The following is a 24644-nucleotide window of genomic DNA, read 5'->3' as shown; positions in this document are numbered from 1 at the left end:
TACTCTACCCAATATCTCCTCAATATTTCCTAAATCTTAACCGCCATTTTCTTTTTTTAGTAGAATTTTTATCGGGTGTTATTATTATTATTAGGTATTTCTGGAATTTTCCAAGCCATCGCGTTATATCATGCAACTATTTAAGCCACACACACACACACACACACACACACAGGTGGTTAAGAGTTATTTTAATTAGAAATTACATATATATGCACGTGTGTGTGCGCGTGCGTGGAAATGGCTCTGCTGTTTTCTGAAGACCTACGCGTAAAGTCCTACGAGATTCTATGTAAGGAAAATTAAATTTTCCAGTTTGCAACGTAAAATTGATCTTTCGCTATTCATAGTAAATAATTCGTGCTATTTTAAACGAATAATGATCACGTTTAATGGAATATTAATTGGAACTAAAATACTGGAGTACATCTCTTGTATTCGAGTCTTATCAGAGTCTGTAAAAAAATTAAATTTACCATTCAATAATGTAAAATGAATCTTTCGCTATTCTTCGTAAACAATTCGTGTTATTGCAATCAACCAATAATTGCGTTTCATAGAATATTAAAAGGAATTGAAACGCTTGCGAATTTTTCTTTTATTCGAGTATTATCAGAGTCTGTAAAAAAATTGAAAAAAATAAAATCCCATTGATCAATGTGTAAAATGAATCTTTCGCTATTCTTCGTAAAGAATTCGTGTTATTTCGATCAACCAATAATTGCGTTGGCATTGAAAGTAAAAACTGAACGGAGCATACTATACGTATTAATAAAGTGGAGCCTGTCTCTCGTGTATATAGAAACATTGTTCAGTTTATTATGGTAAACAAGAGCGATCGGCCACGTAGCGTGTCAGGAGCGTTGTTGTTTGTGTACAAATAGCCAAGCGTAAATCTTTAGAAAATATAGGGGAGGGGGGAGGGGGGAGTATAAGAATTTCTTCTTCATCTCGACCTCTTTGTTCGAGACAGTCCCGAACACCGTGACGCACGATCTATGCTAACAATCTTATAAAAGAAACGCTCGATAAATTCTTCACGTTTCAACGTCGAGAGATACGAAAATTATTGCGAACCTTTCCTCAATTCCACGAGAATCTTTGAAATATTTGCAATGCCAATATTTTTCTTCGCTTATTCCATTGTGCATTTTTCACAATCGTTCGATATACTCCCCACTGAATTTATACGATAATTTTAAGTATTTTGCCAACTCGAACTGTCGATTCGATAATAAACATCCATGCAATGATGAAACATCGAAGAACAGTATAGCTTTATAAACGTCTTTATATCGATCGATGAACTTCGCGCGAACGACAGAGATTTATATCTGGTAAAATAACGCGAAATAGAAATGACAAATTTTTCTCGACAACAAAAAGGTAGAAATGGGCGCAACGAAGTTAAATTTATATCGGGTAAAATAACGCAAAATAGAAATCAAAAATTTTTCTCGACGACAAAAGGATAAAAATACGTGCAACAAAGTTGACAGTGTAAAACTCTACAAAGTATTAACACGCGAGCAGGAAGAATAAGAAGAGAATAGTATAATACACCGTAGAGTTAAAGTAAGTTAAAGTGTCGCTGTGCAGGTGCGTTGAGAAGATAACGAGAATAACGGGGAGTTGTGGAACAAGAGTAAAGGTATAAATGGTGCGGAAAGCTTACGGCGAAGGTAGAGGATGAATGGGCTATGGAGAGGAAGGCGAAGAAGAAGTTGAGGAAGAAAAAGTGGATGGTGGCGAGGATGGGTGGGGGGGGGGGTTGTTTTGATGGGCAGGCAAGGTAGAAAGATTGGAAGAGAGGAACATCTGTCTGGTCCTGTGCGAGGAATACATGGTAAAAAAATGAGGGGCTTGCCGTTGTGTTTGGTGATGGCCGTAAAGGCCTTTCTCCTGCCGAACCGTGTGGCGTGCGAAGATCGCTCTTTTCGGAACTCGCAGCAGCAGCAACATCGTGGCGCATCACCTGGGAAGTCGAGATAGCCGGTAAAACGCTGTGCGGCCTTCGACTCCCGTTTCGCCTCGGGGCCTCCTAGCGTTTCTTCCCTTCTGGGAAAAGAGGCTGGTCCTCTCCTTAAGTATTCGCGGGCACGCCATCGGCCAACACCCCCCCCCCCCCCCTCCCTACTTCACAGAGTGTATATATATATATATGTATACGCATCTGTGAGAGAAGAGACGCACGATTCAACAAGGAGAGATTATTGTTGCATTCCATTTTTTCTATCGATCTCACTTGGTTGCTTTCCTATAACTTTATCTCCATTCATTTTTTTGCATCTGATATAATCTCTTTACTAATAGATTACTGTATGCATCGAAGTTCGAAGGTCGTTTTTTTTTTTTCGAAAAAAAAAAACCCTTTCCCAACTCGCAATCAGACTCGTTGTTTGGTCTCTACTTTGGCCCAACTGCACGCACGCACACGAATCTCCTCTGTGAAATCGCTTTGGAAAAAAGAGGCGGGAACCTTCTTTAGGGTTTTTCAGTAGGTTACTCTCCAATGAGCCTAATTTTTAGCCTATTACAATAATGCCCTTCGGCTACGTTTTTACTTTTATTTTCAGTCCCTCGGCTAAATACACCAACTGGGTTAAAACAACCCCCCCCCCCCCTTTACTCCCTGAAAAAGAGTCTAGGGTCAAAATCTTTTCGGTATAATTATGGATCCATCCTGCGTTTCCCTCTTGCACATATCTTATTAGTATGTAAGGAGAGCGAGAACCTGTACGAGATGCAAACTGCATAACTATATATATAAATTCCTAGCCATGCATCCACGCGACGCTTTTATTCGAAAACTAAAAAATTACTAGAAACAGTAGAAACAATTGGTATCTTAAGGATTAATAAAAATACAAATGACAATTGTATAATTATGAAATGATTAAACCTTTGGAAAAATTAAAATATATTTTAGTATTTTTTGTTATGGGCAATTATTAAGTAATGTTTTGCACAAGTCACTGTTTTTTCCACTTTATAAAAGTGTAATAAAAATGTGCGTAAAATAGGGATGATGGTGAGAAGAAGGAAATAATAGGATGAGCAGAGCAGGACAAGTTAGGTTGGGTTATTTATCGGACAGTGCATGCATGTATATATATATATATATATATAGGAAGCGCGTTGGACTATTTGTACCGGATGCAGGTTGTGCCGGCCGATCGTTCGGTGGCCGAGGCCCGAGAGGAGGAGGAGCAGCGAGTTGTGTGTGCTTCGATAGCGGACGAACGTCCGGTCCGGTCCAGTTCGGTCTTTCCTCTGACGAACGCTTCGCTCGCGAGCGAACGAGGACGATGCACTTGAATCGCGTCGATCGTCGCATTCGACGCCAAATAACATTTTAACCAATCGTCCATCCTCTCCACTCTTCTCAGAAACTAAAAACCCCACCCCATCCTAATCTATCCTCTTTTTCACACAAACTCGATAAAAAGATGTACGCGCTACATCATTATATAACATACAAAAAATATTATAATCAAAGCTATGCGAAACTATAGAATTAATCGTTGAAAAATTCTTTCTTTTCAGGAAGAGTATTAATATCGAGGCTAGCGACTCAGAGATGGCTCGACATTGGTCCCGAATGGATAGAGGACGAGCACAAGAGCGCTCATTCCAAGATGATCTACGAGTACAGAGTTACGTGTGTGGCGCATTACTACGGCAAAGGCTGCGAAAATCTCTGCAGGCCACGCGACGACAGTTTTGGCCACTATACCTGCAGTCCGACTGGAAAACGAGTTTGTCTCTCGGGATGGAAGGGCGATTACTGCAACGATCGTGAGTTTTTTTTTCACTTCCTCCCCCCCCCCCCTCTCTCTCTCTCTCTCTGTACCTTTCAATTTTCACGACTGACCGAGCGAGAGAACACTTTACGTCATAATATAACCACGCTACGATCTACCAATGGAGAAACAAATTCTAATATTTCAATACAGCGAGTGACCAACGCTCTAACAGCCTAGCTGCTATAAATTTATCTTTCATCGCGTTATAAATACAATTTAACAGTATAATCACCCATTTAATGACTTTTCACAGAATCGCGGTAAGGATTGACCTATCCCACGAAAGACATTGAAATTTACAATGTTATATATGTATATATGTTGAATGGAAAATTTAAAACCAATTTTTTCCATTTCATCAGTATATTAACACACACAAACACACTATATCTACATTAATAATAAATAAATAATTTTTTTAATCGTAGTTGAACGAAGGGCGAGGCTAGGAAAGTAAGGTTGATGATGCGGTAGCGAGAGTTTATAAGTAGCAGTGAGAACAGTCCAGTCCATTCCGCGTGCAAAAGCTTCCCACGCTTGCTTCACTCGCGCGCGCGTGTGCAGTTCTCTTTTAATCAACTTCCAGGATAGAGTGAGTGGGGGGTGGGGAGGGGGGGGGGAGTTAAATGGTAGAGAAACACTCGTACAGCATACACTTGTGCTTCTGTTGCTCCGATACGTAGCTCTAAATACACTGACTCTTTCATGTACCTGAGTGATAGAAGTGGGGGGGAGGGGTTGGGGGGGGGGGAGGGGTAAAGCTCTTTTATACGTTGCACGTGAATCTCAACTGGACGCGTGAGCAATCAGAGCCAACGCACTTGTTACAAAATTAGATAGCCTCGCTTCCATTCGATTCGAGTCGTTTAATCAAATAAACGCTTGGAAACTCTGCGAAACTTGAGAAATTATCCTGATAGAATTGTGATAAATTATAGTGTGCTATATAGTGTTTACGCGTCGTTTCGGATTTGGGATGAATTTTGGTGGAGCGTTATAATTTCTTCTATTCTTCTCTCTCTCTCTCTCTCTCTCTCTCTCTCTCTCGCTTGCTCAGTAGATTTTACTTGATCCCCCAAAAAACACTTACGTGTAAAAAAATATGGAGAGTAATTAAAAAGAAACTTTGCGAAACTTGAGAAATTATCCTAATCGAGTTGTGATAGTTTATAGTGTGCTATATAGTGTCTAAGCATCGTTATAGATTTGGGATAAATGTTGGTGGAGCGTTATAATTCCTTCTATTCTTCTCTCTCTCTCTTCGTCGTTCGGTAGGGTCTATTGGCCCACCCAAAAAACACTTACGTGTAAAAAACATATGGCGAATGATTAAAATAATCATTAGCAGCAAAAAGGATCGAAATTGAATTGAACAAATTCGACGAATAACAGATTTGATCGATAAAACGCATTCTCTCTTTGACAAAGACATATTTCAAATTTCGTTTAAAGGAAAAATAAATCAGTTCCAAAAGCAACTTGTTGGCCCTGTGGTTTATTTATTTACTATATATATTATAACGTCGTCAGCATGTCGTTAAAATGTTCCTCGTAAATTAGTATTTCGATATTTTGTTCAATCGTATATCCTCCTCTCTCTCCCACTCGATAAACTTTGGCGCAAGTTTTACGTTCCTATTTTCTGGCCCCACCCCCTCTTTGGCTGCTCCCCTTCTGCTTACGAGGAACCTGTTTTGCCTCCCCCCCCCCCCCCCTCCCCATCATCTCCCTTCCTTCTTTTTATCCCCATCCTCGCAAGCTTTGTGTCAGAGAAAATGGCAATGGCTTTATTCTGCCGGAGGCACGGGATTTGACATTTGCGCACGATTGCTTCGATCTCTCCCGCGAAACTTGGTGCTTCCTCCTCCCGTATCCCTCGAGGGGATTACGCGTCGCGATCCGGACACTCTCGTTACGTCACGGAGCGATGAATGAAGGAAAGAAAGAAGGATCGTGTCGTAACTCGATGACTCGGAGCCACGTGCAACGACCAATCGTGAGAGTGGATCGAGCATTTTTCTGCAAATCTTCTCTCTGTCCCAATTGGGGTCGTTGACCTCTTCCTCCGGTATCTCCAACCATGCCGCTCGCCTCTGCCTCATTGATACGAGATGCGTACCAAGAGTATCCTGGCAAGAGTGTGCGTAAAAACTCCAAATACAATCATCGTGCACGCGTTTAGGGACACCGAGATCCTCTTCGTGTATATATATATGTGTTTAAGAGGTAAATTTTGCATCGCGAGGAATGCCTCGTGGTCGCTCGACTAAATTCGCGCATTGATTACTAATGGACCGCTTAATCCTTCTTTTCTTACATTCTTCGATTCTTTCTTGATCTACGTTCACCGATTCTTCGCGTGTGTGAGTAATAACGCAACTTTGTTTAAGATTTATCCACATAGACAAATAGGGGGGGGGGGGGGTGCGAACATTAAAAAAACAATTGCATTTTACAAAACTTATTTTTTCACTGAAAAGTAAAATAAATTTACATAACTTATTTTCTCACTAAAAACTAAAATAAATTCTTGACATTCCAGAGTCCGGAAATTTCAATGCCAAGAATTTAATAATTTTGTCGATGGTCGAGGATGAGAAAGGATGGCGAGGGTGACTATCGCCGTACAGAACGTAACTGGAGGAGAGAGAGAGAGTCGTTCCTGGGTGCACGTGTTTCTATGAATAAGAGGAGAGACAGTGGCACACGCACGACGAGCGAGGAAGTATGTCGCGGATAATTTGATTTAAAGGGTTTCGAGGCCAACTCGCGCCTTCTTGCTTATTCTCGGGGGTGCTTTTATCTACCGTCCTGCGGTGAAAGCGAGCGAGGGTTCTCTTCGCTATGGCTGCGCTCTCGAGCTATGCGTCAGTAGCAGCAGAAACGGCAGCAGCTGCAACTTGAGCGAGTAGCGAGCGAGCGAGTGTTCCTGACAGCTGCAGCCCTCGGTGCTTTAAGCAACAGCTGCACTCGACTCTCTCTCTCTCTCTCTCTCTTTTACTCTTGAAAGAATTGTTTCAACAACACGTTTGACGTTATTGGATATTCGACGAAATATCTATATATCGTTTATGTAAATCATGAATATTTGTGCAAAAATGATATACTATTGAAAATTGACGTTAATATATATATATATATATGTATATATATATAGACAGAGAGAGAGAAAGTGTAACGCGTCAGGTACACGTCTGGAAAGACAGGGACGAGGTCCATTGAGTCGGTTAGGAGCGCAAAGAAAGGTGTGTGCTTGGCTAGAGAATACGAAGCGACAGGTAGAGGCAGCCTAGAGGTAGGTTAGGAACCTTTGTAAGAATCGAGCAGATGGACCAGGAGCCGTTCTCGAAAATTTCCCTCCAGGGCGCTTCTTCGTCTTCCTCCTCCCCTCGCTTTGTCCCCGTCGCGGCTTACGCATTATTTATCCGGCGCACGAGGCATTTGGAGGGTTGCGGTACGTTGCGCGCGTTGCTGCTCGTCGGTTGGGCCGAGCGCGGTCGACGAGTCCGTTGAACCGTCCTTCAAACTCAAACTCAAACTCGTGTGTAGGGGAGCGACGCGAGCAGCCGGGTGCTGGCGAACCGTGCTGCTCGCTCGCCTCAGGTATTTAAAGGGAAAATCTGCACCGAACGTTTGTGGGAGGAAACGTTATATATATATATATATATATAGGAAACACTGGCTCGTGTGCCACTGGGATACCGGGAACTCTATTGTTACTCCTCGCATTCCTCGGACGAGAAAATTCTCTTTTACTTTTTCTTTTTTTCTTAATATCATGTTAAGGATGTATTTTCGCGCGTATCGGTGAGAAATTGTATTTTTATAAGATTTTGCAAGATTTGGTTTTGGTATTTTGTAATCGAGAGGAATATTTAAATTGTATTTGGAAATAAGAGGCTCGTTTGGATTTGAGTTAAAAAATTAAGGAACGCGCAGAACTTTGGAATACCTTCTCGCTTGGAGGATAGCTTTTTTTAAGAGAGAGAGAGAGAGAGTGCATAGACGAAGAAGGCGTGTGTGCGTGGTGAGAGGGGATCGCGAGGAATCTCTGCGATTCGGCCGTTCCATCGACGATACGTTGAAAAAAGAAAAGGAGGGGGGAGGGGGGATCGACAAAGGGAGAGGTCTATAAATACTCTCTCGAACTCTTTAGCACTTGCCTCTCTCTCTCTCTCTCTCTCTCTCTTTCTGGAATCGGTCGTCTCGCCGGCACAGCCCCGCCGTCAACGAGGGACCACTTGGTGCGCTGTTGCGCGCCCGGTGCCAAGGTCACGTGGCTCACCGACCAACTACTCCGTTCCTGCTGCACCACTGCCGAGTTGTGCCGTGCCGTGCCGTGCCATCTATACCCACCAAACTCGTACCCGTGCCCGTGCCCCAGGATGCTTGACCCTTTATCCCCTCCCCCAGTCGACTTGTGCCTCCTAAGCACACATACCTACCTACCTACTGCAATATTTGTACGGTATAGTCTGTTTAGCCTCTATAGATTCGAGATGAAAACCTAATTCTGAAAATTCCACTATATTTGCGTGACTCCTACAATATTTGCACAGTATAGTCTGTTTAGCCTCTGGATTTGATAGAAACCCAATTCTGGAAATTTCACTGAGCACATTTGTGCATCTCCTGCAATATTTGCACAGTATAGTCCGTTTAGTCTCTATAAACTTGATCGAAGCCTAATTCAAGAATTTCCACTATATTCGCGCGATTCCTGCGAAATCGCTTCATCCAAAATTCAGATTACTATTTTAGAAAGTGTTACAAAGCATATTTGCTTTTCATCTGATATTTGAAGCAAGTAAGAAAAAATATAGCATCCCCCCTGTTGAACGCGACTCTCAAACTCTCGAGTTTAGCAAAGAGAAGATCGAGGCTTTCTAGAAAAGTTATTACACATACCAAAAGCGCATACCGAGTGTAATGCCGGTGCTGCATATGCGCCCATGCAGAAGCCGCAAACTCGCCGTGGCTTGGCAAACTCGTCGAGCGCTCAATGCCCCAAGGTCACGCGAGTGCCCGCTCATTCTCAACTTTTGCAGAAGGCGCGCGGAGAGTCTGCTGCGAGCAAAGTATCGCTGAAAATCTACACGGCCGGACGGTCGGCTGAAGAATTTTCGAAGAAAGGGACTATCTTTCTCTCTCTCTCTCTCTCTCTCTCTCTCTCTTTCCCTTTTGATCGGGAGAATACTATATATATAGTATTTTCTTACCTATCCGACGAATTAGCCTCGCAGAAGGGAGTCTCTCTCCCATTCACAGAAATCGCATTGCGTCTGGAGAGAGAACAGTATCCGTTTCACACCCCCCCCCCCCCTCTTTCGCAAAGAAATATAAACCAGGAACAAATTTATTCTCGAGATAAATCGTGAAGAATTTCGTTGTTACGAAGAATCGTTCGATGCATCGATAAATTTCCACGATATTTTAACAGAAACGTGCACCGACCAACGAAATTGTCTGCGTCGAGCAGATCTCAAAGTTGCAGTCGAAGAATTGCGTAATAATAATAAAGAGGTACCAAAAGTCTGAGAGAGGGTGTGTCACCCTCTCGAAACGCAAAAATATACCCAAACACTGTTTCGCGTCGAACGAATCTTCGAGTTGTGGCCAAAGACTCGGATGATACAGTCGAGATGCGCCAAATTATATACTTGTGACGAGAGCGGCTGGCTGAATAGAGAAGAGAGTACTAGAGTCACTTTGTACATGTGGATTTTCTCGCTTGGTTCTTGCGTGTGTGTGTGTGTGCGCGTAGAGTCGGAGGATGCGCTGCTAGTGTATATATATATATGTATATAGAAGCTGGCTAGTCCGAGAGAGGCATAGCATACACGTACATATATACATATATATATATATATATATACCGTACACGTAGCCGCCCGTCCGTCCGTCGTACTCGCGCACATCGTGCAGTCGTGAGGGACGCGATCGACCTCTCGCGGAGAGTCTTGCCTTAACCTTTACATTTTTTCTTTCTCGTTCCAGCCCGTTGCTTGCCCGGATGCGACGAACAGCACGGATACTGCAAACAACCCAACGAATGCAAGTGAGTAAACGTATACTTGAAATTTATACATTCCTTTTTTCCTTTTTTTACTCCTACCGGTGCCTCTTTCATCCTTCTCTCTCTCTCTCTCTCTCTCTAAAGCCAAAGTCGTACATATCCCCCCCCCCCTCCCCCCAAGACTACAATATAAAAGTTCCATCGGAACGATTGCTAATTTCCCAAAGAAATTTATATGAAATTTTTCCCGAAACTTTGCATCGCTTTGATAAAACAAAATTTTAAGGGAAATTTGACGAAATCTCTGAGACAAAGAGTCGTGGGGCGTAGATGGAAAGATGGAGAGTAGAGTTTGCCGAAGAGACGCGTGACGCGTTCTATGGTGTTGGTGCAGAATGGAAAAAAGCAAAGTTTGCTGAAATCTCGGTTGAAAAGTGGTACGACGTTAACCCAGGGTTGGCCGGGAGTTAACAACTCGGTCATTTAATTACTCGATGGCTGTGGGGTTAATTGCCCCGTTAGCCGCCAGCATGCGTCGCTGCGATGTCCCGTTCGCTTCACCTACGATCCTTATTGTATCCACCCCCCCCCCACCCTCCTCCTCTTCGTCTCTCTTTCTCTCTCATTTTTCCATACTCACGTACACCGGCGCAACTATTTTATTATTGCGCAATCTTTTTCCTTATTAAAGTTTTTCTCATCGATTTTCATTTCCCTCGGTCGCTTATTAATATTAGTTTGACCCGCGGGAGGTCAAACGAGTCTAATATATTATCACGTGGCTTAATAGCGCGATGCAAAAAGACTCGATCAAACGTAAATAACAAAGCAACCTTGTTTTTCATCCGGTCGTTATTAATATTGTTGTCGTTGTAAAAGGCGGAGTAGCCTTCGGAAAACATAATATTGAAACTATGATTTTACCTTGCGAAGAATCGTTGTTATCGTAGAGTAATTTTTCTTTTCTTATCAATTTATTTTAATTTGTATTTAACAATTAACGAATAGTCGGTGGATAACCCCTGTCGTTTATTCGTTTTTACACATTTTTTTTCTATCAATATATAATACGTGGAATTAAGAGATATTTTCATTTTGTTGAAACAGTGCCAATTGTATCTGAAAAAAATTATACTGCTGATAACACTTATCTATAGATCAATTTCCCATCAAAATTCCATCTTATTTCTCTACAACAAAATTAAAACTCCTTTTATCATAAAAATATCTTTGTACGATCATCAATAATCATAACAATAATAATTCGCGTAGTCGAGTCAAAAATTGGTTTCTCTACAAAAAAAGTGCGTATAGAAATGTGCATATCGGAACACGCACCAGTGAACTCTCGCTAAGAACAGAAAGTTCCCAAATGAAGCGAATAAAATTTCCAAATATAATTTCATCAAACTTTACGACAAAATAAAAAAAAATTTCCACGAATGCTCTAAAAAAAATATCCAAACATCGCGAGTATACTCATAAGAACAAGGACGAAGAAATTGATGGAGAAAAGCGAAAAAGGGTATAAAAGATTGCAGCAACACTTTTATTCTCAAGACTTTGGTACAGCGATGCGACGACGTTCCTTTACCGACTCTACGAACTCGTCTAAAAGCCGAGCGCGAGTAGAGTAGTTTGCGCCGCTGCTGCAGCGACGCGGCGTTGCTCGTTTGTTTCGCGGACCGGGAGGAGCGAATCGTATTCGCTCGCTAACGCGCATGCGCATGCGCTCTCTCTCTCTCTCTCTCTCTCTTATGCACAGACTGCCACAGAGACGACGCAAGTGTACACAGGAGGGGGGGGGGGGGAGGGGGGAGAGAGAGAGAGCTGTAACCTTTCCTTGACCCGCATACTGAACGGCTGTGTCGAGGCTCGAACCGTGGGAACACTACCCGACGGCTCTCCCCCCACTCTGCCTCCTCGCTTCGGCATCTCTTCCATCTCTCTCTCTCTCTCTCTCTCTCACTCTGCCAACTCCTCAATTCCCTCATACACAGCTCCCAGCCCACTCCTACCCATACAGTCATGGTTAATCCCTTGGTCTCCCCTCTCCCCCCTCCCCCTGAATATACCTGCCAGATTCTCTCTCGGAGCCCCCTCCCCCCCCTATTCGTCTTTATTTCATCTTTACCTTTTTGCTGCTACCTATCCTTCTTGTCTTCCGCCTCGCCAGACTCTTTCACTCTTACCGATACGCAACGAGACACCCACACCAATGCAACTCGCACACACACGCGTCCTCGCCCATATCCCTTCGCTTCCGCACACACTTTTGCTCTACCCCCCCCCCCCCCCCCCCACTCTCCTCTCGCGGCTCATCCCTATCCTTTCATCCGATCAGTCCCGGCCTTCTCTCTTTCAACTCGGCTCTCTCGTTCGCTTTACTTTCTTTCTCCCGCGCCAGAAACGTGCAAGTACAACCTTAAAGAACATAATGGCTGATCACGATCCCCCCGCCCCCCTTCCCCTTTATACAGTCAGGTCGAATTCTTAGCCTTATTACTCGAGACGCGAGGCTCCGTACACGTATAACGAGAAGAGAGAGAGAGAGAGAGAGAGAGAGGGAATGATCGCTGCAGAAAAGATACTGACAGAGATCCTGTTTTACCAATGTGTTGCAGATGTCACAATGGATGGAAAGGAACGTTCTGCGACGAGTGCGTGAGGTATCCAGGATGCCTGCACGGAAGCTGCCAGAAGCCCTGGGAGTGTCTCTGCGACGAGGGATGGGGCGGACTGTTCTGCAACCAGGACCTCAACTATTGCACCAATCACAAACCGTGCATGAACGGTGGCACCTGCTTCAACACCGGCCAGGGATCCTACACCTGCTCCTGCGCGCCCGGTTTCACCGGGTCCGAGTGCAAGACAGCCTTGCTCGACTGTCACTCGAAGCCTTGTCTGAACGGGGGAACCTGCAGCATGGAGCCAGGGTCGTCGTCGTCGTCGTCGTCGTCGTCCTATTACACGTCGCCGTACAACAACTCGAGGTCCGAGGGTGGCGCTGTCGGCGCCAAAAGGCACCATCCACGCGGCATCTCCTACAAGTGCAGCTGCCCTTCCGGTTGGCGCGGCCGCCACTGCGAGGTCACCTCGAGGTCCTGCAGGGACAACCCGTGCCTCCACGGCGCCATCTGCGAGGAGGACTCCCTTGCGGGATACCACTGCAAATGTCCTGCGGGATACACAGGGATAGATTGCGAGAAGGAGGTGAACGAGTGCGCCTCCAGCCCCTGCGCCAATGGCGCCACCTGCACGGATACTGTCAATGGATACAAGTGCAGCTGCAAGACGGGCTTCGGAGGAAGCCGCTGCGAGGTCAACATCGACGACTGCCAGGGTGAACCCTGCCTCAACGGCGCCACCTGCGTCGATCAGATCAATCAGTTCCGGTGCCAGTGCGTGCCGGGCTACGTGGGTAGACTCTGTCAGGATAAGGTCGATTACTGTCTGGCCAAGCCCTGCGCCAATGGCGGCAACTGCATTTCCGGTACCAACGATTACAAGTGCACGTGTCGAGCCGGGTTCACCGGTAAAGATTGCAGCGTCGACGTGGACGAGTGTCGAAGCTCCCCTTGCAGGAACGGAGCTACTTGTAGGAACAGGGTCAATGGTTTTGTCTGTGATTGTCCGGTTGGTTGGGTAGGAGAGTCTTGCGAACTCGAGGAGGGAACCGCTGCGGCTGCTGCGGCCGCAGCAGCCTCCGCCATTGGCATGGTGGTGGCGCTACCAGCTGCGGCTGCTGCCAGCTCCGCGGCGCCCGGAGTGCTGCCTTCCGGCGCCAGTTACTGGTCCGGGAACCTCTCGCGTCACGTGGCCTCCGCCGAGGCCAGGGACGCTGGTCTCACCACCGAACACGTCGTGGTCATTGCCACCTTGTCGACGGCCGTTCCGGCCTTCGTTCTTGTCGCGGCTGTGGCTGTGATGTGCATGAAGCGTCGGCAGAAGCGCGAGCAGGCCAAAGCCGACGAGGAAGCGAGGCTGCAGAACGAGAGGAACGCTGTGCACAGCAGCATGAACAAGAGGACCATACTTCCGGGATTCACAGCGGCCGCCGCCTCCTCGACCATCAACGGGACCATTCCTCCCGGTCTCGCCAACAGACCCACGAGCATCGCCGCCAATATCGGAGCACTCTGCTCCAGCAGCAACCTCGGGACCGGAAGTGGCCTCTTGAGCTCCGCCGGTGTGACCGGAAGCGTCTGCACGCTCGGTACCGGCGACGCCCACATGATCAAGAACACCTGGACGGCCAACAAGAGCATCAACAACGCCGCCTCCAACGCCTGCAGGCAGGACGACCTTGACTCGTCCTTCCAAACCGACGTGATCCTAGACGGCCCCTGCTCCGGATACAAAGCGGAACCGGTGGTCGTTCAGGACGGCAGGACGAGGACGACGAAGCAACTGAACACCGAGGCCGCCGCTCACAGGGCGTCTCACCACCTCTTCCACCAGAAGGAGAAGGACTGCCTCGGCGTGAACGTCTCCGCGCTACAGGACGCCGCCAAGAGGTCCTCCATGTTCGCCACCGGTGGTATCACTCCCATCTCCACCACCACCGCGTCCACGACGACGGACAACAACTGTTGCACGGCCGAGGCAGGGGGGACCCTCCTCAAGAGGCCGACGACGATAGCGGAGTCCGGCGTCTGTTCTCCGGGTAGCGGGGGCGGTGGAGGCCTCAACGGTTCTCCGGAGAGTGGCTGCGGTGTTTACGTGATAGACGATCATTACAGGCACGATTCCGCATTGGCCGCGACGCTGGCTACCGAAGTGTAGCACCGGGGGGGGAGGGGAATCGGTGCTCCTCGACGGCCACGCCGAACGTGGCTGCCCCATTGACTCTCGCCGCACCACGCGTCTCTGTAATATTGTATACACAAGTCGGTTTTTACGAGCTACTTCCTCGACGATGCGTAGGTCGCGGCGACTCGTCGTTTCTTCCATGCTTCTTCAACCGGACAATGCGTGCGCGTGCGCTATTCTTATCTCGTTTTGTGCCACGGCGACCGATGATCCACCGGAGGTGTCCTTCCTCCTTTTTCCTCCTACCATTATCCCGGCTGACACGCGCGTGTCGACCCGTTTTCATTGCTTCGAAGAGTCCATCCACGGGGAGGCGATCCTCCGTTGGATCGTTGTATAGGGAGGAGGGTGGTCTGCGTGTGTGTGTGTGAGATTTTGCACAAAGTACACGAGCGAGCGAGTCGAGTGCATAGCGCGACCCGAACGAGGGACGGACGGACGGACCACGTGGAGAGAGACCGAGAGGAAAGAGGAAAAAAATGTAAAATGCTCTCCGCGCGCTTGGAGAGGGGGGGGGGAGCCAACTGAACGCTGTGGGGGTGAGGCGCGATCGCTGCAACCCCATCTTAGGTATTAATATTGTCATGCTCCAAGCACTTTGTACAGAACTAATTTATTATTATTGTTATTTACTATTATTACGATTGCTATTATTATTAATTATTAATTATTATATTATTATAATTATAATTATTATTATTATTGTACTAGTATTAATATTGTATCGCATTATTATTGTTTCGATAATTTTTGAGTCGCGTGACTGTACTTGTTTGTGCTGCAAAAGGATTGCCGCCAATTCGACTAGTTTCCGTATGTGCGGCGCGCATTCACACGCGTACTTGCGTGTACAAAGTCTGTGTGTATCTCTGTATGTGTGTGCATGTATGTTCGCGCGCGTGTCTCGTCCCTGAACGGAGCGCATGAAGATTGTACGTGAAAATTTATGAGCGAGAAAGTACGACCGGTTAGAAGGAAGAAATGCTGTCGCCTTCGGGTCGCGACATGCAGATACATCATATATATATATATATTTACTCTTCTTTCGATTTCAAAGGCTACAATTTCGGACGATGCTTTCTAACGCACGATATCATCCGAGAAAGCACGAACCAAGATGGCGGTGATTCAGGGTCGCTGATCAAGAGAGTCGCGAGCTTGTCAAATTTTAAAAATGGCGCTCCTTGGAGAACTTAAGATCCTCGCTCGAAGCTTTTTCCCTCCATTTGCAAAGATTCTCTCTCAGCGATCCTGTCCACCTCGAAACGCCAGTCGCTACGCGAAGGGAGCGAGAAGCAAAGGTTTCTCTCACTCTCGCTTCTCGTTCTTTTCGAGGAGACCCAGCACGACACTAGGAACGCATCCATCGTTGTAGCTTCCAATGTCGTGCGGTCAGCTGTCCTGCTCTCTCGGATAATATTCCATCGAATTTGAATGATCGTAGAGCGACGAACGAGCCAATGCCTAGGACAAAGAGTGAAAGCAACGTCGAAGCGCGCACTTTCAGCCTGCATAAGTTTGTGAAATAAATTGTGCGATCCTCGTGTATAATGCAGGAAAGTCAAAGAGAGGGACTAATGTGTAGTGGTAATTGTAAAGGGGGAGAAGGAGAGAGAAAAGCATGCTTGTATGTGTGTTTCGTGGTAGCGAGCGAATCATTGTACTCTCTTCTCCATGTACGCGGTTCTTCTTCTTGTCTGTTTCTTCAACGTAATGATGGACTTGGCATTATAAGACAATCAGGTATATATATATATATATATATATATATGTGTGTGTGTGTGTGTGTGTGTATGTGTATATGAAACGATTAACTCGGAGTTTTGAGATTAACAAACTTTTTGATCGACCTGTGGAGAATGTACAATAATGTGGGTATGCTCGCTCTAGCCCCCTCCCCCCTTTTCCGTCTCTCGGTTGCTTCCTCAGTGCTGCCGATGCCTCTCTATCGCTTCATCTCTTTCTCGACCTAGCAACAAAGTAGCGTGTGTGTGCAGTCTCTCCTCTTCTCGGACGGTGCTAATGATTAAACGTTGACGATGCACCTTTTTGTCCAACACTCGTTTCATTCGTAACAACTGTAGTATCTTTTAAGGACAGGATCAATTTTTAATCATTATTCTCCTCTGGATTTTTGCCACGTGCGCATTCCGAGTAAAAACAGCATATTTTTGTAGCTCAAAAATTCAAATGTTTCTCTTATTTTAATCGTCGTTCGCCAGGCTCCTTTTTGGCCACTGTTTACTCTGTATTTAAAAATTGTAGTGGGGCTATTAATTGTCACTATCGCGATCAACGGACTGTTGTAATGGGTTTTAAGGGGTGATGTGACAGCGATGATATATATATATATGTATGTATGTATGTATGTATGTACGGATGAGATGCAAGGGAGCATCACAATGTTATTTAGACGATAGACCACCTGACGAGGAACCAACCAATCGTTCTCTCTGTTTCTTAATCAATCATGATGAATCGACTAACGTATCGTTACTATTGGAAAATCATTGTAACGCGTTTGCAGCTCTCTGCGCCTCGTGGCTGTAAAAGTGCGTAATTTTGCTAATGTGCATGTGTGTATGTGCGCCTGTATGTGTGTGTGGATCACGAATGTAACGTTTCGCTTTAAATTTTAGAATTCAAAAAATTGTACAGTTTGCTGAATTTGCCTGTAGAAACATGACCAATGACGATGGTGCGTTTATCGCACAGTTGAATCATAATTATTTATTTATGTATGCTAATGATGATGATGATGATCATGAGGAAAATGATAAAGATAAATATAATGCCAAGGGTGATAATATTGATATTTCGCGATGATGACGAAGTAAACGTACGATGACGATATAGCGAACAAAGATTCGATAATGTTCCTGTTATAAATAATATTGTAATAAATAATCGAATTAATAGCAATGGGAGGGAGGAAAGGAGAACGAGCATCGTTCGAGTCTCTTTCGCGCATTGCGTTGTAACGAAGAAAAAATTCAGTGCGTTTGTAGTTAGATATTCTCTCCGCGATCGGTGGGCGTTTAGCGAGAAATTCTTGCGACTGTTTCTTTTTTCGTTCGACCGCCACCAATCCGGACCGACGTCGACTCTTAAGTAGCAAGAAGCACGTACGCATAAACGATTATATTATTTGAATATAATGTATAATAAAGCTGTTGTCATTTTTTGTACTTATAATTTTTTCCATGTTTTAATGCGTCGTTAACGCTGAGTATATCTTAACGATCCCCCCACCCCTCTTTCCTACATCCTATATAATATCCCCCAAAAAGTTTACTCGAATCAATGCATATTTCATCAGCTACGAGATCATCGCTCATAACTATACACACACACACACACACATACCATTAATTCTTTCTTTCTCTTCACTCTTTGACGCATCGAGGTTCGTTCCTCTCTGCGCTTGCGCCACCATTGTATTTTATCTAGCCAATAAACCCATCGCCATAGAAAACGCTATTGTAAAGACCGAGAAGAATATCATCCTTCTTTTACTTCTTCTTTCTTTCTTTCTTTCTGTATAAATCACTACGCATTTAAACTTAGGAAAGATTTGTATATTTGCAGTAAACTTGTACAATGATTAATATTATTCTCTTTATATTTTTATCATTTTTATCGTTTAGTTATTACTCTATTCATAGTGGTAGTAGTAGTAATGTAGTTGTAGCAGTGTAATCTTTATTTTTATTATTATTATTATTAATATTATTATCGTGTAAATAGAGAGATATTGTCAATATACATATAACGCTGTCACGCACACGAATGACTGTGAACGATTTTAGAAGAATACATTGATAATAAATTATATACGTCTTTGCGATATATCTTCATTTCCAATCAATCTTACTTTTAAGACGGAGATATAGATTTTTGTAATCTGGTCTCTTCTGCTAAGAACTTTCGAGGATTCCTCCTCGAATATTTCCCATGCGTATGCTATATATGTGTGACAAATTTTGTTAAAAACTTTGATATTCTTGAAACAAGAATGCTGTTTTTCTGGGATCCTTCAACGTGTTTTACAAAAAGTTAACTAGTCTATATAGTACACTCGAGGCGATTTTTTTCTATAGAAAATTACGATCCTCTGCATGGAAACTCATGTGGGAATCGTCGTCCATCGAGCACAGATGACCATTCGAGGCTATTACAGGAGGAAGAAATGCACGCTCTTTCCAGGATGTGTTGTTTCTCTCAAATACAGATTGTCACCGAGAGTTTAAAACTCGTTTTAACCTGACAAATCAGAGAAACGGTTAATCTACTTACCACGTACTTGGAAGCCTTTTAAGAAAATTACAATAGTTGATGTCATACACCTCAGACAGATAGTGGTTTAGAGTCGTTTCTACTTGGCAAAGTATTTCAAATAACTGAATAATTGTTTGGTAACTGTTCTTCTTAGGACCTATGATCTAGGTTCTCTTTAAGAAAAGTGCTGCAGCAAATTTACATGCAGTATTAAGTGCTCAAAGTCAAAGACGAAAAAGTACAAACTAAAAGGGAGTTGCGACCAAGTGCAAATGTGTGGCTTTTTCTTTAAAGAGATGTATATTTATTCAGTTACGATTTGAAGGGGAGGGTAAGTGTACCAATGAGTTTTTAACAGATTCTTATACAAAGATTCATACAGTTTAATCATTTAATTTATTTCTTCATACTCTTTACATTCTTTATTTTATAATATCCCGTTCTTTGTTATATTCAAATAATTCGATATAATGTATAATTATAATAGGGCAAGTTTTACTCAATTTTATTCATGTTTTTATTTTATACATTAGTGACTCTTGACAGGAATGTGTATTATGGTACAGCTTCGAATGATAGTATCACCTATATGTATATCTTGATGATTTTTTATCTACAAGCTGAATTAAAGCTTCAATCCAATCTCAGAGATTGAATCGATTTATGATGCTGTCTCTATATAGCTGGAAATTGTATAAAAGAAAGATCATTGCATGGAGATTCTGAGTTTGACTGGTGGTTTTGCACGTTGGAACTTCAGGGCAAGTGAAAGTCCTTCGAACCGACGATGATGGTCTCTATATATATATATATATATACGTATATATGCTATATAAGCTATGCAGTGTGGTACATACATCACAGTTATATGCACGTACACACCTGCAAGATCGCTGAGATGCATTTCGTTTCTCTATAGTCCCTGTGCCTCGCTGTATTCTCCTTTAGATTCATGGGATCTCGCATTTTGCAACTTTTATTTACCAATGCATAAAATATAACGACCAAACATTAAAAATACATTTTATACGTGTCAAAATTCAATTTTTTATTAAACGTTTCTGACTTTCATCACCCACTGTTCATAATCATTATATAACTTAATTAGTCTTGGTCCAAAAAGAGACAACGATTCATTTTTATAATTTTTATTTTATTTTTTACCAGAATCCGGTCATTCTATCTTCTATTATGTGTTATACATAAAGACGAAATGGGGGAAAATTGTAACAAAAAGTGTGTCTTATTTCATTCCGCGTATCTTACCAGTAGTGTTAAAAATCTTAAAAAAATTGTGATACTTACTACATATGTCTAGAAAGCAAATATATTTTTATTCAAGTGATATTTTAATTAATCCATAAGCAAACAATTAATATAGTATCTGCGCATACAATTTGTTACATTCGGCCCCATGCATGCAGGTATCAATTGTAACACATCGATTTTCAATTGAAAAATGTGCGCAATTACCATGGTGCATGGATGAAAAAGTAGTTGAAGATACTTTGATTAACAGAGCATGTTATCTAAAAATTAACATGCATTAAAAGATGAAATTTACTCGTAAATAATCATAATAACCATCATTGACTACTTTATAAAAATAAAAATCTTTTTATGAAAAATATTATTATTTCTTGTAACATTTGAACATTTATTTGATCAGAACGATGTTTATCGTAATACGTAATGAATTATTGATGTTGCCATAGAAACATCTATGATTTTCCTATTCAAATTAGCATGGTACAATCGGCACCAATTTGCTTGTTATACAATTCACTCCACACGTTCCAAATTACTGCGTAATAAAATTTCGCTAATATCATTTCATATTTAAAAATCATTCGACATTGAAAAATTTACTCAAAGAAATGACCATTTCAGTCATGTATTGAATTTTAATATATACACAATGGTAACTAAGCAATTCAAAGTTAAAGACAAAATGAAATAATTACAAAAGAGTGCGAAAAACTGATTTTCTCATTTCTACAAACAGTGGCTTAGAATCGACGTTCCTAAATTATTGCAATTTCAGCGTCTTATATTATTTATAACGAAGGTACTAAACGATTTTCAATTTCATCAACGGACGGAGCCACAAATTTGAATGTTTATACAATTGTCCCCAGTCTCCCCTATATATATATATATATATATGTATATCATTACTATTACTTACCTCATAAATAATGCAATAAACAACCTATAATCATTTCCACGTAAGATCGTCTTATATACATCTACATACAAAATTTAATACATTTTTAAAAGTTTCACAAATAATACTGGAAATTAAAAAGAAAAAATAAATCCACATTTTTTTCAACTGCTGATTCTGCAGATTATTCATAATAAGTGTTTAATTAAAGTAAAATGGTCTTGGAATATTCGGCTCACCGTACTTACTAACCATAAAGTTTTAACAAGGCTAATTGGTGCAAGCGATAAGATGAATATTGAGATTGTAGGTTTCATGAGAAAGAAGGAGTAAAGAAGGTAGGTTACGTACAACGAAAAGGGCTAAATTTATTGGGCGAATTCAAGGCACAAACAATAACATTGCAAACTTTCTTTGTTATATTATTTCTTTAAATTCTCAAGGGGGGGAGGGGGGGTTGACACTGCGCATCCGTCGATGCAATATAGAATATAAAAGTATATAGATATAGGAAAAGGCGAAAAAATTGATAAGAGTGAGTGCGGGAGATGATTTAGGGGGGAGTTCTCTGTGCGAGGAGATATTTGGCAGGCAGAAATAAGGCGGTACCGTCAAAAAGCGATCCGCTCGGTTTGCATCGACGCGTTCTTCGGTGCACGTTGGACGAAAAAATTAATTGGCGGATGTAACCCGGCCGATTCCCACGACGAGTGAAAAACGAACGATAAGTGTGCGTGCACGCGCACTACTACCTCTTCCTAACTGAACCCCCCCCCCCCCCCATTACAACCTTTATAGCTCACCACCTCCCTTCTTCGCCCATGCTCTCGTTATTTTTTTTTTCATGTCCCCATAGGTCCATTCCGAATTAAACATTGGAGCACACAAAACACTGAAATTCTATTATAAACCTGAAAAAAAGAAAACAAAACTATGCTATATATAGAGTGAGAATTAATGAACTATTACCTGGAGAATTTATTCACTATTTTTTTTATACATACCTCATTTGTACAACATGTTTTATTTTACAATTATTATCAAATAAATAAACTGTAATATTTTTTTTTGTAAGGATTTTTTATTATTATAATTTTACAATTCTACAGAATAAATAATTACAGAAATTTTAAATTTTATAATTCTTGCAAAAATTTGAGTTTTACCTTTAGACGGCTTGCTATTTGGGACATCAAAGCAGCTATTCAGAATCTGTCAAAAGTGTTGAAATGAATCTCAGATATCTCTACTTAAAATCTTTTTTCTTTATTAACGTTAAGTTTTAACTCTTCCAGTACTGCAAAGATGAATTCTATCTTATACGTATAATTATTAATAATTGAATAGTCCATTATTTCGCGTTAAATTTAAAAAAAAAGCGTTATCAACATTTTAAGCCAGAAACAACAATGAAAAATGTTTTATTTGTTGTATATATATAGATATATTGGTCAGTGTGTTTGATGGAAACTTGAGAGAATACTTCTGGTATACAATTTGAATTGGTCTAAACTCAGTGTGTGTGTGTGTGTGTGTGTGTGTATGAAATGAGTCATAGATAACGGATAGAAGGAGGATGAGTCTGGTCTTGCACAGAGTGAAATGAGATTCTGTCTTCTGCGAGGATGCAAAAGCTGCGCAGATATATTGCGTGCGTAGGTGGAAAGAGTCAACGAGGCCTGCGGAGTGCGGACGATCGAACGAAGGATGCATGCACCAGCACGAAACGTATACACGATCGGTACATTCTACCTATCACCTATCCATGTGGCTATGCTTTTACATTCACCAATGACCGAGTGGCACGAATCCTTTCGCGTTCCTCTCTTTTCCCCTCCTTAATACACCTCTTCCCAATAACAATAATATTTTTCCATTAGCTTGTCTTACTCCAAACCAACCTGATCAAATTCCTTTTATAATTATACATATACATTTATCTCCACCTCTTACACAATTTTATTCAAAATTTAGTTTACTCATACCGTCGAGGCACTAGATTCTGATCAGTTAGGATAAATTTTCACATTACACTCAATATTAAACTACAGATATAAGAAATTACAAAATGTTTCTTTTTTCCAGTATAAAAGATATACATTGAAGGTGTACGTAATAATTAAAACAATTATGAAATAAAAATAATTAAATTTATAATTAAATGAATTTATCGTAAACTATACAAGAGACTGATTTCCGATTACTATTGCATTCACGGAATAAATCTATGATCTCAGTTCAGGAACTACATTTTATATATATAATCATGGATATATTGTCGATATTGTAATTGAGATGTTTGAAAATTTATTTAAATGAAACTATTTTTATCGTTATTAAATTCTTTTACATAATTAATTCCTCTAAGTTACGTTTATCAATTACAGAATTTTTTCAATCAAAAAACATTCAATCAGACCTTTCAATTTGTATTTTTATCTTTTCTTTATGTTCTGATTTTAATATGTATAAATATATTTAAATTACATTACTGTAAATATAAGAAAATGATTTATTTGCCAGACTGATCAGAAATCGGGTATTGACCAGCACCTAGTGTCTTAACGGTATTAAATATGCATTTTCTTCGAAAAGAACCATCGAATTCAGAGAGCCACGTTGAAAAACTTGTTAGAAAATTTCCCTGTTTCTTCAATTATAATTTTACACGTATATAGCGCTATATAAATTTCCTGAAATTTTTTTATTATATTAAAGGGGAGGGGGCAGTTTTTAGGCAAAGGTCACTAACACCGGCCATTTTTCCTACTTGCCAAAGAGTGCTCTGTGAAAAGAAAGTCAATATGTCTGCTAGCCTGGCTGGATGTATACAAGAATGGGCAGGAAAAATTACTTTGTTGATTCGAGAGAAGAGCGACGCGACGCTCCCTTTCGATTCTTGGATATATATATATATATATAAGCTTCAAAATTGGCCAGATTTAATTAAACTTTCTGCCTACACCATGCATCATGCAAATACTTTACCAAAGAATAAAATTAATGGTAAAATATTATTTATTAAAATTATGCAACGAAATTTAATTGAAACTTTTCAATGCATTTAATTTTACGTGTCACGTATACTCAAAAATTCAACCCATTTGACTTTTTACTATACACGTGCAGCAGTCTTCCGTTCTACCCTGTTGATTTTCCAGGTGAATCTCTATTATAATCTTTCCATTCGTCAAACTGGAACAGTTTAAATGTTAACATATCGAAGCTCGTCATTCTTAATTTACAATTTATTACATTTATATTTTTTCGACAACATTTTGTTTCATATAAATTTAATGAAGAAGAGCGTAAGACTGGTACATACCTTGTTTATTTCTGGAGGTTTCTACTATATACATATACATATATGATAGTTGTTTTCCTCGTTCTTTTTCCACTTTCATAAAATTCATACATCATATAAAAAATTAATTAAAATTAGGTGCGTGGTTTTAAAACGTAAGAATTATTTTCGTAGAGCTCATTGAAGGATCCTTTAAACGATCCAAATAAGAAGCAGAATAAGTTATACAATAAGGTTTCGTGGAAAGAACCACTCACTAAA

At 41.7% G+C, this 24644-nt stretch overlaps 1 protein-coding gene across 1 annotated transcript in view; it reads left to right on the top strand.

Annotated features, from left to right (window-relative positions):
* The window catches only part of LOC136779973 (neurogenic locus protein delta-like), a 34176-nt gene extending 16347 nt beyond the window's left edge, over positions 1 to 17829 (top strand). Inside the window, exons 4-6 of the mRNA XM_066737965.1 lie at positions 3547 to 3798; positions 9804 to 9864; positions 12447 to 17829. Of these exons, the coding sequence (XP_066594062.1) occupies positions 3547 to 3798; positions 9804 to 9864; positions 12447 to 14607 (2474 nt within the window). The 3' untranslated portion in view covers positions 14608 to 17829. The remainder of the gene's footprint in view (positions 1 to 3546; positions 3799 to 9803; positions 9865 to 12446) is intronic.
* The last annotated feature ends 6815 nt before the right edge of the window (positions 17830 to 24644 follow it).

Source organism: Prorops nasuta, unplaced genomic scaffold, assembly GCF_024137725.1.
Source record: "Prorops nasuta isolate Cenicafe-Biocafe unplaced genomic scaffold, Cenicafe_Pnas_1.2 PNAS00018, whole genome shotgun sequence".
Lineage (NCBI taxonomy): Eukaryota > Metazoa > Arthropoda > Insecta > Hymenoptera > Bethylidae > Prorops > Prorops nasuta.
This window is presented reverse-complemented; position numbering and strand designations above follow the sequence as displayed.